General features: G+C 40.7%; 1 protein-coding gene across 2 annotated transcripts; it reads right to left on the bottom strand.

The window, feature by feature from the left end:
- Nucleotides 1–374: 374 nt before the first annotated feature.
- LOC121190364 (flotillin-2a) lies at nt 375–18103 on the bottom strand. Of its 2 annotated transcripts, none has more exons than XM_041051030.1 (11): nt 17781–18103; nt 14579–14660; nt 12141–12231; nt 7998–8121; nt 7285–7403; nt 7043–7156; nt 6753–6872; nt 6462–6676; nt 5878–6061; nt 4970–5119; nt 375–3707 (listed from the first exon to the last, which is right to left on the bottom strand). In XM_041051030.1, exons 1-11 carry the CDS (start codon nt 17827–17829, stop codon nt 3657–3659), a joined length of 1299 nt encoding a protein of 432 aa, XP_040906964.1. In that variant the 5' UTR covers nt 17830–18103; the 3' UTR covers nt 375–3656. The 2 variants fall into 2 exon arrangements, with proteins under 2 accessions (XP_040906964.1, XP_040906963.1); XM_041051029.1 differs by lacking the exon at nt 12141–12231 and adding an exon at nt 11513–11603 and having other exon boundaries at nt 17781–18095.
- Between the last annotated feature and the right edge of the window lie 962 nt (nt 18104–19065).

The raw sequence follows: 19065 nt of genomic DNA, 5'->3' as shown, positions 1-19065 counted from the left end.
ACACATCTGCTCCTGGTGACCCACGGCTTTTTTTTATCTCTGCCTTCATGTGGTGGCGGTCTGCTGGCAAGAGGAACGACAGCATGCTCAAACACACAGCAGAGTCCCCTAATGATGGTAACAACGGTGCTTATCCTCGTCTGATGATGAACCTTCCAAATATTTAGACAGCTAACTACATGTTTGAAGTTGTTGTGTTTAGACTTTTTAATAACTCTAAGTTTTATCTTTCTTGCCACCGTTTGTTTTATTATAAATTACATTTTGCATGGACAGTATATGCTGTGTGAAATCCTCTTGAACTATCAGTGTGAGATGCCAAATCAAACCTTCCTGATCTAATATTCTGTAAGTGACAGACACTGAGGCCAACAGGAGGTGGCATAGCATTTATTATAGGGAGACACACAACACAGACTAACATGAACACATGCTTAAAATGCCGTGCTGGATCACTTTTCCAAAGGACAGTGTTACATGAGAAGCCACAGGAGAAATCCACAATATAATCTGAATGGAGATTACAGATTGTTTCCATCATAGACAACACATGGACAGATGCAGACAGGAGGTTTGGTGAAGGTCTGTAATGTTTGGTCTCAAATGCTACTTGTCACAGGATGTTGCCACTATTCTGATTAAACAATGCAAATTAAGAAAATGAATGTTTTTAGGCACACAATATAATGGCCAAAATAATGAATGAATGGCCCAGATTCTACAGGAAAAGCTGTTAAATGCTACTTGACAATCTACATTTCGATTTAATTAGCCGTGTCATATACATGTGTTCCCTTATACATTTGTAGGACTGAATGTCATAAAGTACATAAAAGAGAAAAGGCAGAAAGAGCAAAACTTACAGTTGAATACTACATATTTATATATATATAAAGTTCACATATTCTACAAGTCTTTGTCCTACAGTAAATTCATGATAGAACATCCCATTAGTATTTCCATGTGTATGATTGACACTTGACAAACTGCACATTGAAGTTTCAATGACCTCCACACTATTTAACAAAGGCACTGTGTATAGAAACTAAATCTGTCTCTAAATAAAAGGATTGCAAAATATAATATTTTAGTTTTTTTATTTTTAATCCAGATGAGCCACCATGTTTTTCTAGTTTTAAAGTAGACTGCTAGAAACGGGTGCAGCCATTCACTGAGGCGTACAAAGGTTTCATGTTGATGTCTGTCAGTCATAGTGATGTTTGTCTCGGCCTCACAGTGCAGTGAGACAGCGGAGGACTCTGCCAGGCTGCAGTGACTCATCACACAGTAAAAATGGGGCAGTGGATCCATGGTCGGGTGATCTACATCAGGTTTGAATGACTAATGACTGATATTAGTTGGTACTGATCACATACTGGCCATTTCAAATTACGGTAAAGAAACTGGTTATTAACATTGGTGTGTTTGTGAAAAGCATGGCAGTGTTTTCACCAACACTTACAGCAGCTACGGAGACACATCAGAATTTGGAGGAAACTGTAACATACTGTATGTGTCAAAACAGAAACAAGATGAAATCTGCTCAGACCAAACCATCCACACACCTTATGTTTATTTCACACAAAATAAGAAAAATAGTGTGATTATTATAACTTTATAATGGTCACTGATTAAAGAAAAAAAAAGAAAAAAGGGCAGCCAAATGTAACTGTGTGCATAGTAAGCACGTTGGATTTCGCAGCAAAACAACAGAGGCTGAGATGAAAAAATTAATTTCTAACAGGCAGCAACAAAAGGCTCATTCAGTTTAAGGAGTAACTGAATAGGGGTTAAAATCCCTCTCAGATCCTGCCATCTGGAGGCTGAAACTTACAGCTTGTTGCGCACTGATCCCACACCACAAGTTTGAACCGCTGCATTGGTCACTGGCTATCATGTGGATTTCCATGTTTAAACGTTTGTAACAAACTATATGTAGTAATTAGACTGACCCGATCAACACGAAAAAAGAGTTCATGATTCACTTTGATCTACATGTCGCAGTAGGTGCTGCTACTTCTTCGTCCTTACATGTAATCATCACATCACATTTACCAAACTGAAGACCACCCGAGCACAAACACCGAGTACGGTGTTTACAGTCTGATCACATGCTTATTTTTCCAACTTCCCAATGAATGAAACCATTGAATTCCTGCTTTGTCATCACAGACTGGATGTGGTCAGAGGTGCAACACAGCAGCAACTTTCAGCCAACAGAGGTCAGAGGTCACTATTCTGTCATTAAAAAAAAATAAATTTAGTGTGGGGTTATTCTTGAAAATTACAAAATATGTACACAGCCTGCAAAAGCGAACTTTTCAAACAACATCTGAGAAACACGCTACTACATGTGAGTAAGAAGGAGAACAAACACTTCATCTCAGGAGGAGGAAAGCAAGAGTCAGGAGTAACAAAATGAATTAAAGCGCAGACCCTGAACGTGAACCATGTGCTACTTGAGGTAATATGGAAATGTTCAGTAAGCCTGGCAGGTGTCCAGGGTCTCTGTTAAGGCTAATCTTTTCTAAGTATGGCTTTGTGTTATGCGTTTGCTTAGCATTTCTATCTGCCCGTGGGTCCAAGTGTGACAAGTTACAAGTAAACACCACTGTTAGTAGAAGCAGATGTTACAAGAACAGGGAGCAATATTTAAACATCATCCATCTATAACACAGTGATACACTCTGACATAAATCCAACTAAAGCCAAACCACTGTCCTAAGGTTTGGGCACTTGAGTGGTGAACAGGCACTGCACATCATAACGAGAAGACAGGCAACGTGACGATAAACCACGAGGTAAGGATTTTCATACAAATGATTCAAATATCAGATACTGTAATCTACTGGAAATTATACAATCACAGTGGGTGAAGATCTGGTGAGCGTTAAGTGAAACAGCTTGTTAAGTGTGGTAATCCATCAAGTTCTCTCTGAGTTAGCGGTAAATCTAAATAATCTGTAAGAATCACACTTTAAAGAAAGAGGAAATTAAAAGTAACCTATTTCACACTGTGCTCAGTCTGCTGCAAGCTACTTCACCAGCTGGGCTACGAGCATTAGGTGAATCACGGTTTAATGAAGAGGCAGGAGCTGGCACACTCTGCTCCGCTCCCAGAGGTGAATGAATGTCCTAACAGCTGACAGGGAGGTAAAGCGCTCCGAACTCCAGGCAGAAATTTAGACAGCTCTGGAGAGGAGTAAAATATTCAGATTTGTCCTCAATATTTTGGACTCTTTCCAACACCTACTGTTGACTGTGGTGTCTGAAGACTGTGGGGGTTTTTCTTCTACAAATGATGTTCAACACAACATTAAAGCTGACTTTTGTCTCTGGTGACTGGTACGACTGAGCAGCATTGCAGCATATAATCCTGGCTAACAAATTCAGTGTGATCAAAATCAACGTGTCTAAAACGAGAACTTAAAAAAAACCAACAGATGATACATACAGTCTGGTCCTTTAGAAGGCTCCAGCGTTTTCTCCTTTAGAAAATTAAAAACCTCTTAAAAATACAAAAACCCTCTTGGTTGGTGTCAAGTGTTCTGGTCAAAGGCAGTTGCATAAGGGGTCAAGAGGCTGAAAAAACTGTTTTCATGCTTGAGGCAGATATACGTTGGAGGATTCAGAGTATGAGTCTCTGGCCTGATTCATCACATGGCTGTTTGGCACTGTGGGCTGGTCATCTTCTGAAGCAGAGGGATCTGTGGGATCAGAGGACAGAGGGATCAGCTGAGAGTAAGGAACATAAAGGCCTAGCATACAGTGCCGCCACAATGTTCAGACGCTACAGCTACGTGTTATATTACGCTGTCAGAATCAGAATCAGAAAAACTTTGATCCCCGTAGGGAAATTCTTTCTGTCACAGCATTTCTCCACTTTGGAATTTACATCTGAAGCTTCTTTCCCAAGAAATTGCAGGTGACTGCTGGTAAGGAAAAAGTATGAGAGCATGGATGTTTTTGGACACATTAATCGTTTAAATCAAATTAGATTTTTACAAGGTAAAGTATGACAAGAGCTTTTCAAAGAGTCACATCAGCGCCCTCTGATGGCCAATCATGGCCAACAAGTGAAAGACATTACCCGGAGTCAGTGTGTGCATATCCAGATATGTCATGTACAAAAACTGGTAAAGACTGAATGAAACCTGTAGGAATGATGAAGAGAAGTGGTCTGAAAAAAAACCCACAAATGGTGAAAATCCTAATTACTTACAGTGCATCACTCCTGTTTAGTTAGTTATTATTATTATTATTATTTTTTAAATTACTTTATTGATCTCTTTCACCACCACCGTATCTGTTTTTTGCACTTGGTCGAGGGATCGAACCCACGACCCTGAGATTAAGAGTCTCATGCTCTACCGACTGAGCTAGCCGGGCTAAACACTCACTTCAGTGAATTTTTAGCCACTCAGGGAGCAGCTGAATAAGCTGGAACAACACTGACATGAAAGCACCTTATAAAGTTGTTACGGTGACCGTGTTAGCAAACTGTTGCCTATTTACACAATAAGATTTTCATTTCTAAAGCATAACTATGAGACTTTGTTCATATGTGGGTTGTGAAATTCTCCATGTAGCTTCCCAGGCTGCTTCCTACTCTGCACAGCATTCATGTGCTATTTTGTTAGAAAGTCCCTGAGGACGTGAATGAAAAACCAACAGCACGAAGGCTGTAGCTTGGCAACAATTGTTAAACGTTGGTGAGTGTTAGTGCCCTATGGTCGGTTGTTGTAATAATGTTTTTATTTTCTAGCAAATATGTGCATCGATGACAGTATCATCAGGCTGCTCTGTGATCTATTTTTCGTTCAAGAAGTTCAAACACCCAAACCTTCCAGCAATCAGAAGCAGGTAAACAGCTGACCCTGAAGATAACAGAGTCAACATAAGGATTAAGCTTCAGAGGAGGGGTCTGATGACATATATTAACCCCTGTACAGAACAGTGCCTCTCTCACCTTAGTCAGATCCACCCCAGTGAGGGCGTTGACAGAGACGGGGAGTTCAGCTAATAAGCGGTTCACCTCTCCGGTCACGCGGCTGCCTTCTCCGCTCAGGATGACGATCTCGTTGGTCTTAGACAGGGGTGCAGCCACCTTACCGGCAATCTGATTAAACACAGCGAGCATTTGTTTGTTATTTCACTGACACAGCACTCTTCCACTCCACACCATCTGTACATGTGAGGACTGACAATACTTATATAAATATAGGCTGTACCATTCATTCTGTTCCATTCCTCAGAAAACAAACAAAAAAATACCTTTGTTCTCCCTGTGTTCTCCTTACCAGCATCTGACTAAATTACTGGTATCAAAGTCATCTGTCTGTGAGACTGTAGCTCTCACCCGTGGGCCTGCTAATGCTTTAACAAACACTGCATAGATATTGTAGTGGATTAGCATTACCCTAAATCTGAGAAAATTAGTGTTGTAGCATCTGTAAAGCAGGAAGGACAGTTTAATGACACATATAACAGGCCAGGCATGTTAAGTGCTGACAATGGCAGATCACTTCTCTTCCCCTGGGACTGGAGAGACAGCTGCAGTATCTTTTAATACTGCTGATATATAATTAACTTGGGTGATGACTAGTTTGTTGACACTGGAGTATAAAAATCAATACCAACTCCAGAATAGTAAACAATATTTATCATTTTAACTACATCAACTATGATTATTTATTATTACACTATGTGTTTAATTATTAGCATTCGCTGGGAAAAGCTGTTTAAAGACAACACAGAGGTGACTGTGGTGCCAGTCCTCTACTGGTAACAGTGGGTATTTAACCCAATAAACCAAACCTGGTTGAAATGCTGGTGATTGCTTTTAAAACCAGTGCTGTGTAAATGTGTACCACAGACCTTGGGCAGAGCCTCCAGGACCAGAGCTGTCTTAGCAGCCTCTCCATACTGCTGGTAGGATTCAGCTTTCAGCCTCATCTTCTCAGCCTCTGCCTTTCCCACCGCTTCAATGGAGGCGGCCTCTGCCTCACCGACGCAGCGGATCTTCTCAGCCTCTGCCTGTGCCGTCAGCACCTTCTTTATCCTGGAGGAGGATCAGAGAACCATTAAAAGGACTGTTTAGTCTTTGGTTACATTAGCAGGCTCTCGTGTTATGTTATACATATTAAAAACATTAACATTAACATAAAGCTTAAGCTGGTGTCTTGTATAAGAAAGACGTATTAATTGCTGAATGTTTGAATCCTGTGTTTCAAGTGTTGGAGGTGGAGCTCCTTCTGTTTACATTTGCAGTAAACACTGTGTCTTTAAAGGTATGTTTTGCCAAAAACAAAGTTCAAGAATTGGCATGTTTTTCTAGTTTCCTGTTCCCTTCCTGATTTTAACCGATTTCACTGGTGCTCATTGGGAGCAAAGGTAAGGTATAAAATAATACAGATCAGAGGTGTGTACTGAGATGGGTGAATTGTGTGGGATCCACTCACTTCTGCCCCTCAGCCAGCTGCTGCATCTTGTAGGCTTCAGCCTCAGCAGGTCTCTTCACAGTGGCAATGAGCTCCTTGTCAGTGCGGTCGATCTCCTTCTCCTCAATGGTGATCTGTTTCTTCCTCTGCACCACCTCGATTTCTATCTCCTCCAGACGGATCTTCTGCTGCTCTTTGGCTGCCTGCAGCTCATAAGCCAGCTGAGCCTCTGCTTTCTAGAAAAGGCAGTTGGTTTTATTAATCCTCTACTGTCATGTTTGATTGTTATTGGTAGATTCAGATCTATATTACCTTTGTGTTCACTTCCTGGTTGAAGGAAGCTTTCTGCATTTCCAGCTCTCGTTTTGAGTCGGCCATTTTTGTGTCAGCTAAGAACTTTATATCCATCATCTCTTTCTTGCACTCAGCTTCCTGTAAAAGACAGTGGGCAAAAGGTAATGACAGGGAGATGGATTAAGAGCAGTCTGCTGGTTTTCTAATGTGATTGCTATTAGCTCTTAGCAATCAGAGAACGGATGTTTTTTTAATTGCTATTTGTAGTGCTGTTTGTAGTTTTAATTCCCTCTTAAAGCTCCTCTTACCCTGATACCAGCGTCTCGCTCTGCCTCTGCCACTCCGATGTCTGCATCTCTCTGTACTGCAGCTGTCTGAGTTTTGCCCAGTGAGCTCAGGTACTCCACTTTATCATATACATCCTGTCAGAAAGATAAATAGCAGCATGGTAAGTTATTCAATCTTTATCATTTAAATTTGCATAATTACAAATAGGTAATTCAATGACAGATGCATAATGAAGCAAACTCCATGTCTCTCCTTCTCATACCTTGATGGTGAAGCTGAGGATCTCGATGCCCATGCGACCAACATCAGGTGCTGCCACCTCTCGCACCAGGGTGGCAAATTTGTCTCTGTCTTGGTAAATCTGCTCAACAGTTAGGGTGCCTGAAAGAAGGGAACAGTGGTCAGCGCCTTCACCACCACCACTTCTACAATTATCATAAAGTACGTTTCACTAAAATTGAACACACTAAGATGACTAAGCAAAATGGCCAAAATATCACTGACATTGTCACATATATAAAATCCTTGTTTTGTTGTTCTCCACCAACAACTAATGTAACACAGTAATGATTCAAGCTACAGTCCATGATAATTTCTATGTTCACTGTTTAACACGTGCTCCTCTGATGTAGAGGACGTGATACAGTTTATGTATAAGTAAAATGCTCTTCAGAGCCATTCTGTCTCCCTTGTGCTTACTAGCCATTCATTTGACATCTGAGTGAACCTGATCATTCTGAGTTTGCAACAGGCCCCCACAGAGCCCTGATCCCAACATCATTACCTCAGTCTGGGATCATATGAAGAATGAGAAGACACAGAGACAGCTTAAATCCACAGAAAAATTGTGGCAAGTTCTCCAAGATGCCTATATAGACCAAAAAGATCTGAAGGTCTGAAGATTTGAAAACTAGGTGAATGCACATTAATGCTTTAAAAACAAAACAAAAACAAACACACAAGGAAGCTACCCACCAAGGATGGCACGCAGGTGACCCTCGAGGGTCTGCAGGATGACACTTTTGATCTCCAGGACTGACTTCCCCAGGAACTGTTCGCAGGCGTAACCCAGCAGTTCACTCTCTGTCATCACCTTCACCTGGTGCCAACATGGACAAAGATCATCAGATGAACACACATGCACAACACGAGCACAAATACAGGCACACACAGGTGCGGGACACATCAAAACATGACATGTGCTAGCTTTTGTGGTATCATCCAACAATCATTTTCAATCTAATTCGTTATCAAACACCATTACATCATCAGCAACACAGAGAAAACAGCTGAAAACACAAAAGAAAGTAGAACATACTGGGAAATCAACACATGAATAGAGTCTAATGAAATCTTATAAAGTCTGAAATGCATTAGTGACAATCATGCACAAATCTTGGGTTGTTTTGAAGCGACTTGAGGTAGAAGTAAAACTAATAATCATGCATCATTGCTATTGACTTGGTAAAAACACCTTGCACTGTGATGAACTGATTCAATGCTTCTACAGTAAAAAGGACTAGAAACACATTAATAAAGCCGCAGCAGCAGCAGCCTGCTGCACAGCAGGTGTTGGGGGATGGATGGCTGCAGGGATGATCACTGTAATTGTTATCGTGTAAACAGTCACCATGTCTGATTAAACAGGTGTTTAGAAAATATTGGGCATTACTGACATGGAGCACAGTCTATATGGAGATACAGATCAATTAGATCAATCAGTTTACATTTAAGTTAATTACCCTAATCTCGTATAAATCATCATAGTATGGTGGCTGTAAATTTGACTACAAACCTGTGCCTCTTGGGCTTATGATAATAAGCAAAGCAAGCTCTGTACATACATAACTGCAAATGAAAACGCTCCATGAAAACTTATTGATGGCCAAAAAGAAATGCAAGGATACAGGTCCTGTTCACGTAACAATTACACTGAAGAAAATCTGACATCTAAGGTGGATTCATGGCAATGCAGTGCCAGACACAGCACAGAAATATACTGTATGTTCCTGTTACAAGGTCAAAGAACAATGGACAGGTTGACTTAAATTTGAAGGAATTAAAGGAAGAAAAAAAATTAGAGGAATCATTGACATTAAAACAAAACAAAAAGAAAATCAATGGCAATGACCTGAGGTTCACAAGGTAGACACAAGGGCTGTCAGTGACAGTACAAGAGCTCACACAGACTGTTAAGAAATCAAAAATATATGTAAGACATAAGGTTTTGGGTGATGTACTCCATTGGAGCTGTAAGAAGAGAGAGAGTGAGCTGGGTCCTTAGGCGAGAGGTCTGCACATGGTTTTGTTTTGCAACATGCATTCGTACCAGGAATGAGGGTAACACAATGTCAGGGAGGATGGACGTCATTCCAAGGAAACACATCTGAAAACAGAAAAGGCTACAACCCAGCCACACAGCCACACACAGGACAGCTCAAACAGACAGCAGGGGGAGCCGTGTTGTGGCCGAGACTGGAATAAGGACTTGTGTGCAATGGTAATTTCTTTCCCTTCACTGCTGACATGCTACCCCAACCCCTCCCGTCCCACTCGTGACACCACCCTTCCTCCTGCCTCAAGATACAAAACTGAAAAGCACTTAAAATAAAGAGAATATGACAGAAAACTATTTGTTCAATTCATGTTGTTCTTCAGAGGAACAGAAAATATTTCCTACAGGTGATGGATTTTGTTAAGTCCTTCAAATTATGTGGTTTTACTGGAATTGACCAGTAGAACATCAGAGTAGAGACACATAATCTGGATCAAAGTCACGTGGCAAAATGTGATGGAAGAATGAGATTGTCTTACAGGCAACGAAGTTAAAACAACATCCCAGATTAACATTACGCTCTGGTTTCCTTTAAATTAACTGTGCTGGATGCCTCCCTCTGAGCCTAAACATATGTGCCTCTTTAAGTTAAGAAGGACACACAACCCCTGTTGCCATGGAACACACTCCACAATAGCTGTGGCTAAGCCTGGACCAATCAAACGGTGGCATGATGAGCCTCTCTGTGAAGTGAACCGTGTGAGAGTGGGGGGCTGTTCAGCCTCAAATTGTAAGGTCATTGTCAGCATGCATGTCGGAAAACACAGAGAGGAACACTGGCATGTCTGTGGTCAAAATACAGAACTGATAATGATGCATCATATTCTAAGTGCAAAAAAGAAATACTGGCATGCGGACAAAAAAAGGGAATTGAATAACAACAGGATAATCATTTCAAATGGAAATGCAGAAAACAGTGGCATATTGTTTTGCAAGTTAGTCAAAGAGGAAACCCACCATAAAAAAAAGGAGTTCACTCTATTTATGGAACACAGTCAACACTTGTTTTCATCTGCACAGAAGGTCCAAGGACTGGGACAGCCAACAAGAAGTACGGATTTAGACTGCTGATCAGTGACACATAAAACTGCTTTGGTTAAATTCCCCATAGTATCGTGTTAACTCCCTTTGACTGAAGAGTGGGACAATAGAAACGTTCGCTTTGTCTCAATAGAGAATTCGGACACTACTCTGAATCACTGTTTACTGCCTTTCATTCACTGCGACAGAGAGCGACAATCGCTGAGAGCTGAAGCAGTGGAGATTACTTTACTTGAAAAGCAGCAGATTACTAAGCCTCAACAACGTCCACCAGCATCAGAAACTTTAAGGAGAAAACACAAGCAGGCCAGGATCAACAATCACAGTTCATAGTTTCATGGAAAGGTCACATGGAAAGTGCTATAAGTAAAGAATATCATTTTTATGTGTTTAGTGTCCATGTCTGATGCTAACTTTTAATGAATAAGCACAGTTTCCCAAATAGACTGAAAAAGATACATGGTGAATTTCATTTTAAGGTGGATTTCCTCTTCAACAACATTTCAAGGTATCAGCCTAAAAGAGTTTATTTTGGCACATCAGGTCTGAAAAACCAAGTAACAGATACCAAAAAAAAACATAATGAAGAAAAAGAAAAAAACAGAGATTAACACTAAGATGCACATCAGGCTCTGAAAATAATACTGTGTCAACAAAATGTGCTGGATTACATCAGTGTGGTTGCGCTTCAGGTAGCAGTGAGACAATGACAGTGAAACATGAACCAGGAAGTTCAGTTTGCCAACTGAATTGCACCAATTGTGTAGTCTCACTGAAATGAATAACAAGGCCGTGCTTACTCTGGCACAGTGCTATTGTCAGTTGAACTGCAACTTGATCAGAGAAGTTTACCTGGATGCATTCGGCCCAGATATTAGGATCAATCACGCAGACAACACTTTAACCCAACATCTGTGTGTGTGCATCTACATGTCTCTTGATCAAAAATACAGGTGTACATCTTAACTTGAGCCCTCTGTATGAAATGCCACCTTTGCTGTGATTATGGGGTGATGCCAGAGAAAAGAAGGATAGAGGGGTGGGGGGGGGGGGGGGGGGTTGGGGGGGTTAGTGGAGTCTGAGCTGGCATTCCCAGAAAAGTGTGGTGATTTACCTGAGCCACCCCAGTGACAGTAATAGCTACACCCTCCGCTGTCTCTACATCCTCACACTTGGGCTGCAGGGTCATAATCTCAAGCGTTATCCTGTGAAGAACGTGAAAAAATAAAAAATAAAAATTGACATGTTCGGAGGGAAAGCAAATGAAGGGAAGGACCAGAACACAAGGGAAAAAAAAAACAGGACACAGTGAAGCCATTCACCCAAGGACTCCAGATCACTAACAACGGAGCAAAATGAGATGCAGTCCAAAACATAAGTCCTATCAGATTTAGGTTTTCCTTGTACTTATTTTAAAACGTAGCATCATTCAAATGATGCAGTCTGCATTTTGCATTGGGTTCCTCAAATCATTTTTCAGCCATTTCTACAGCATTCATTCAGTGGCCCCGTTGCCAAAGGTGATTCAGAGTCGAGCTTTATGGTGAAGCCCAAGTTAGTGACAGCTGATTGTCTCCTTTTGACTGCAGAAGAAAAAAAGCAATGAAGATGAGAAGAACAAACACACACAGACAACATTAGCTTGTTAGTTGAACCATTTTCCTGCGTCGTCCTTTGGTCTTGAGCACCAGCCACTGCTTTTTTTTTTTTTTTTTCTTTTATGGTCTTTTGAAATGCATTACCTGAGCCACCCCTGTCACATCCAGGGGAACACCCTCCGAGGTTTCGATATTCTCACAGCGACAGAGGATGGTCATAACCTCCAGAGACATTCTACGCAGACAGGCAGGCAGCGGGAATAGCAGAGGCAAAACAGTAAGTTGGACAACAGCTGTTAGGAATGTCAGTATCCAAGGTCAAGAGGAAGAAGGAGGAGAGAGGGGGTAAAAGACACAACCTGACCTCTTGTTTTTCTGGTTTTAGTCCCTGAGGCTATTTTGTGTATGTTCGTATTGCTGGTGACATCTCTTACAGAGCTGCCACAGCTACAGCTGAGCTACTCCTCCTGCCCCTGCTAATAAATATTTAAATAACCTGGGGACAAAGAGCAAGATCCATAGGTAAAAAACTCAAGTCGGCGTTGACAGGATTCTTGATCCCAGTCACTCTCTCAGAATACATTTTGTATGGAGATTACACAGGAATGTCCTTTAACAAACAATCACATCCTCAGCTTCAGTAATAGTCCGGCTGGACTGTTTATGTGAGGTTATGTTTCAGGGCTGATAAAACAGCCAGAGCTGTTCCTCTCATAACAAATCAAAACTTGCTGTCGGAGTAAAAGATATGGGAGACTGACTGTAGCAACACTTGGAGAGACGACTCTCTGGTTAAAAGCTCCACCTCCTCCTCCTTCCCAGAAGAATTGGATCAATGAGTCACAGGCCTGGACATTAACATGATTACTGCAGCAGGAACGGGAAGCCACACTCCCTCCCCCCTGGTTTCTATAATGCTGTCCAGCTACTGGCTTATGCACACAGGCCTTTTAGCTCAAGTGCTCACTACTGTGAAGAGGAGCAGGAGCATCTCTCCTGTTCTCATCATCCAAGAAAGCATCTACAATATTGACCAGTAAACTGCACACTGCAAAAATGTACGATAGGAACAGATGAGAGGGGATTCCTGGGACAGCTTGTTTCTAAATGAGGATTTATCAATCCAGACATCAACTTTATTCTGTTGTTAAGGTCTACCATTACGTTTCCTAGCAACTAAAGACAAAGAACAGCATTTAATGGGAAACTGGTAACACGAAGGAGACACATTAGGGCTGAGACAGGCTGAGATCAACACCAGACAGAGCAAAGCAGATTAGCAAAGTCGAAACAAAGAGGTAGGCAGACACATAATATTTCTATTATTGAAAACCAGGAGCTCTGACAACCGACAATATTATCATGGGTTAGTTCATTTTCACAAAATTACTGCACGCTATCTTTCACAGTTACTTATGTTACAGTAACAGTTAGATGTTTTAAAAAAGAAAATAAAAACACCTCAGGTAAATGATTTAGGTGAAAAATAAATACACTTCGATAATTTCCCATAATTCTGGGCAGGTCAGTCTAAATTTGTGATGACTCAGACGTGAACAAGTCTAATCACAAGACAGCCCAGAGTCAGTAAACTGTTTCATTACAAATAAAAGCTGATTCACTGTCATTAAAATGGTGACATGTGCCACAACTCTGAGATTTTACAGGGATATATGGGTACATTTTAGAAGAAGCTAAATGCTTCACAGTGGGTTAAAGGTTGAAAAAAAAAACTGTGGAAGTCTACAAAGTGTCAGCGTTTCAGAAGCAGGTTTGGTTTCTTTTTGGGGCTGGACTTGATTAAGATCAGACTAAAGATTTTATTTTCTGGTTTCAAGCTCTGGCAGAGCGACAATTATCTAAAACCCAAATTCTGCTGGTTTATTTTTGGCAAATGAATAATATGCAACTTCTTTTCAGTTTCTTTTCCTTTGTTAATCCTTTGTTTCCCTGACCTCACCATTATATACCATCTATTTATTTTTCCAGTGTTATCACTGAAGCCGGCCTGTTGGAGCTGCCTTTACAATCAGCAGACAGTGATGAGCTGCTGTTTACACATCATTTAAACATTAGTTTTTAATACTGACGTGGTTTGTCTCAATTCACCGCAACTTGTTTATTCTTCAATGGACTGTAGAAGAGTAGGAACGAGAGAACAACCATGTCTCTTTACTGAACGAACTTAGTGAACTTCGTCAGGGTACCTGAGAAGTCAAACTGAAAACCTGCACATTTTAATGTTACACAGACATGAACATGTGTTTAGTAAGTCATTTATAAAAGGTATTTTGAAAAGCTTGGCATATTGTGGTAAAGATAAATATCTGTGTACATTATGCTGTAGACTCTGTTAATTCTTTGTTGTGTTTAAGAGGATCTGTAACTGATAGGTGGAAAGTGGGACTTTGGAACTGAATAAAGACGTTTTTTTTCAGCCTGTGGTAAACCTGTTGTATGGACCTGAAAATACCCTGTTCTACCTGACTGAGTCTGTGAGCACTATGCCACCGAAGACTCCACAGCTCTAAGCGACATTTAAGCATTTTCTCTGGCCTGGAGCCAGAGCAGCCATGTCTTACCTCTGGACGTCAGAGATGAGCCACCAGGCCCATGCCCAACCTCCCACGACATACGTCTTTTCATCTGAGCCACAGCAGCCACCTTTGGAAAAACAATGAAATGCATGTCACACGGCTACAATCAAACTAACATAAAACTGTAAGATCAGAAGGTAGGCCAAATGCAATAGGATAACCCATTACAGCAGCAATTTGATTTGGATTGTTTAGACCATTCACATCACCAGCTAATGACTTTAACTGTCTACTTTCTTAAACAGCTGTAAAAAACAATATTTTGCATGCAGTTAATTTAACACATCCACAAATATTCACAAGAAGGCATACATTTAGAATAATACATAAATACATAGTCCTATATCTACCTGTAGCAGCAAATTGTTTTTTAAGCTTAAAGTAGAATAAATGTATTGAGACCTATAACAGTGACCCAGTGTTCATGTTTTTCTTGTAGTTTCACAGGAAGATGATCATGTGCTGTATGAATGTCATAAAAACAAGCACCACTCACATTTGGCAACCACAGTCTCTAGAATATTGGTTCCTGTGGTGTCACAGTGCACGCACATAGTTTATCTCTGCTTTCCAGTGCCTCTTTTAATCTTTTGATTAAATGCCACCTCTCCCATTCACACAGTTAGGATACTGTCATTTTTCTCAAATCAAGCTCTTAAAAGGTGTAACGCTTGTGTCTTTTAAATGTACATCTCTCTTGACCCACTCTGATTTAGATGTTCCTTTTAACTTGTAATAGTATTTAAAAAAGCTTAATCCGTCTTGTTAAATGCTATGTGCATGTGCTGCAGCATGTGGTTCCTCTGAATTTGATTATCCATCATATTAAATTTTCCAGACTATGCTCATGAATGCAACTCTAACAAATACTTTTTTCTACTCAACACGCACAAACTTATTTTCCTGCAGGGACATGCAGATCGCATCAGAAATAACCTTAATTTCAAAACAGCATGTGCCAATGCAGCCCTGAAGTAATTATAGTAACAACAGTTTTAAAGTGAATGTCAGATCTTTCTAGATGAGATGCACATATCAGTCCCATTCACTGGCCTCAGTCTGATAGTTCATTCTCAAGAGTTTAGTGTGACATTCCCAGCTGTCACACGTTAACTGATAGACAGAGGAGGGGGAGGAGCTGGGCTATCTTTACTCAGACATACACCCCAGCCACCAAACATTACAGCAGGCCATACTGACCCACATCGCCCATGTTTCCACAACATTCCCACCAACAGGATCAACAGGATTCATTATCTTTAGAAAAAAAAAAAAAAAAAAACTAATTTAGGATAATACTGTAGCATGTCAAGTCTAAAGCAGAAATCTCACTTTCTCACAGACTTCACACTATACAAATACTGTACTTTCTGGGTGTGACTGAACAATATCCTCAGGAAATGGCAGCCTTATAATGTGCAGATCAGGAAAAAGATGGAGTACTTGGGAAAGTGAGCAATACTGTTGTCTACACTTGATTTCATGATGATGTCCTATTGAACCAGTCTGTCACACACATCTTCATGTTGCCACATTTCTCTTGTTCTTGCTTCAACAGTTCAACATCTGAAATTTTTGTTGCGTTTAAATATACCGTTATTATACTGACTGACTTTTTTAATGAATTAACTTTCATTTTTCCCTCTTGACTTGTTGAATCCTGAAACTTTGAGCAGAACGTATACCATGAAAAAGATTTTTTTGGATGTGCTCTTACGATATAATTGAATTTATACATACTAGGAGGGGTTTTCAATAAAGGAATGTGGGTAGGACAGGCTTTTAGCATTAAAATCCACCTGACTCTTGCCAAATGCCATTGCTAAATAAACAGCAGGCTGAGGACCTATAGAAATACTTGGACCTACACACCATTTTAGTCCCAGTTGCTCCAGTCTACCACTGGCATAACTGAGATTCCTGCCTGCTTTTACTCTACAGCCGAGGGGGGAGGGGCTCCATGCAAATGAATGAGAATTTACACAAGCTAAAAAAAAAATTGTAACTCATAGTCGTCTTTAGTTTTCTTGATGTGGGGCTCTGTTCTTGAAAAGTACTGCCAGATAAGCTGGTGTTGCTTCACACTAAGCCAATAAAGGAAATTCTGCTTTTGCACTCTTCCTCCTCAAAATACAGAAAGCCATTTTTTTCACTTTGATCAAAATGTACAATTCCCAATCACTCACCTCTGCCCTATGTGCTAACTCATATACTCTTAGAAATTTCTTCACAATGGAAAATCCCTGAGCTGTTTCTATTTTTTGTTCATCACTAGTGGATAGACAGGAAATTGTACCTAACAGGTTCAGTCACAGAAATGTGCAAGGAATCTTTTGTGCACTGCATTGCCAAACCAAATTTGTAAACCAAGGCGAGTTTTTTTTAACAGAGGCAAAGGTCAGGGACTCTACGTTTTTAAATGGGGGGGCTGTGATCGAGATTAAGAAAAGCCCTGGGTGTCCTGTGTCTTAAGCATTAGAAACATTAGCTGATGGTCAAACTAGGAGACTCGTTTCCCTTGTAATTAAATGAATTTGGGTGTACCGTTATTCTTTCTGCAGTAGAGAGACGCCATGTCCTACCTCCACTGTTCAGACACAGACATATAAAGTAAACTCATTTTATGTTTTAGCCCATCCATACATCTCAATTCCTCTAAACAGCTCGATAATGCCTGTTTTGGTGGACAAAAGCAAACCAGTCCCGCGAAAAAATGTTAAACTGAGAAAGTGAGAACAGACGAGGAACCAAAACTGATCTAATCACAACCATAAACACATACTGAGAGGCCACTTGAACACGCATTACAGCAACGATATAATACATTTAAAAAGGATCTTAAACAGAGAAAACGGGCAGATTTAAATGAGAACATAACAGAAATATTTCTGAGGAGAAAGGTGAAATGGTGAATATTATGTGCTGTCACTCAGTTGTCATTAAGAGCCCCAAAAAACGACATTTTAAGGCGAACTTTAAAAAATGGAAATTTGCAGTCTTTCTTTCGGGGACCTGTCAACGGCTGTACATAAAATAATTAGCTGTTTTGTTGTAACATTACATGTAATGCTAGCTTTTCGAATAAAGGTTAGGAGAGTGTTGTGATTATCTCTGTAAGCCCTTTCATCGAGCCTGGCAGGAACCCAAGAAGCCAGAACACATCGTGAAAAAAAAACGTTTTTGTTACCTGAAACTACAAGGGCCTCGTTTGGTCCGACGGTGTGGCAGTTTCCCATTTTACCGACAGAAAAAAATCGTATCCGAACCTACTCGACGCATACAAAACTAATTCGGCGTACAAACACAATTCCCCCTCGTTTTTTTTCCACCACAGTCCCAGTAATTTTCTCGTACAATTGCTCCACGCCCCTGTCAGTGTTTTTTATTTTTTTCCAAGATGGAGAGCCGTGTAACAGAAGAGTCACATGAACCGCAATGAGACGGCGCACTTCCGCTCAAGACTTTCAACATAAAACTCGTCTTGACGAATGTAGTTTTAGTGATCGTTTGGGTTTTATTTGGAAGATTACACTGCTGAGCTCTCGCCTTCGTTTTTCTGTCGCTTGACTCGGCTGATTAGATACCCCTCCTCTCTGTGCTGTCCCTGCTACACAGCAGATGATACGATTTCATAATAATACAATAGGCGTGGTTGTCTTCTCACGCAAGCAGCAGCTAAAGCAGCAATCGCTGTAGATGTCCTGAGGGATCCTTATCACTTAGCATTTCTCTTTTTCGATACCATTGACATAGTCATGGATTGCTGTGATATTGTTATAGCGGAAATATATTTGCAATTCTAAAACCTGAGATAATGCCACTCATTGCAACTCAGCAGTTGTCTCTGTGTCGTACGGTAAACTGGCTAATAAGCCCTGGGGTGGGGCGGTCCGTGCACATGGCCACAGACTCCCAGCCTCAGCAGAATCAAAGTACTGGGTTGGTTTTGATCGGTCAGATGACACCTGGTGATTGTTTATTTGCGGATTTTATCAACTTGCCAAGTATCTTTTTCCACTAAAACCCACAAAAGCGACTGGGACTGCCTATGCAAATCGGGTCTTTGATTTCTCATGCTACAAGTGCAAGATCTTCAGGCTAACATGGAGGCCTGAGCGAAGCTGGTGTGGTGAGGGTCCTCTAATATTATGGACATCTGCTCATAAGGTAACAGGGTTGAGCCATGGGCAATATCCAAACATCTTAATTCCCATTCCTAATTCTTAATCTTTAACTGGGGCGAGGAACTAAAGTATGCCAGTTCCTGCACTGAGTATTAATCTGTGCCCACTCTATCCAGCAGGTGGCCCACAGACACAAGAACAGAATCTCACCAATATAAGTAATGGAATATGTCATAAAAAAACAATTTAAAACAATTTTTGAGCTCAGTGTTAAACTCAGTGTTAAAGTAGATTGTACACCGTTAGGGCTACTCCATGTGGTTTGAACATGATAAGAACACCGGTTAG

This window comes from Toxotes jaculatrix, chromosome 12 (assembly GCF_017976425.1).
Source record: "Toxotes jaculatrix isolate fToxJac2 chromosome 12, fToxJac2.pri, whole genome shotgun sequence".
NCBI classification, from domain to species: Eukaryota; Metazoa; Chordata; class Actinopteri; family Toxotidae; genus Toxotes; species Toxotes jaculatrix.
This window is presented reverse-complemented; position numbering and strand designations above follow the sequence as displayed.

Excerpts from the sequence above, each read along its gene's own strand:
- LOC121190364 (XM_041051030.1), bottom strand. The coding sequence starts at position 17,829 with ATGGGAAACTGCCACACCGTCGGACCAAACGAGGCCCTTGTAGTTTCA. Across the intron at positions 14,661-17,780 it reads CGAGGCCCTTGTAGTTTCAG|GTGGCTGCTGTGGCTCAGAT; the intron begins GTAACAAAAACG and ends GTTTTTCCAAAG. Across the intron at positions 7,404-7,997 it reads TCACCTGCGTGCCATCCTTG|GCACCCTAACTGTTGAGCAG; the intron begins GTGGGTAGCTTC and ends CCCTTCTTTCAG.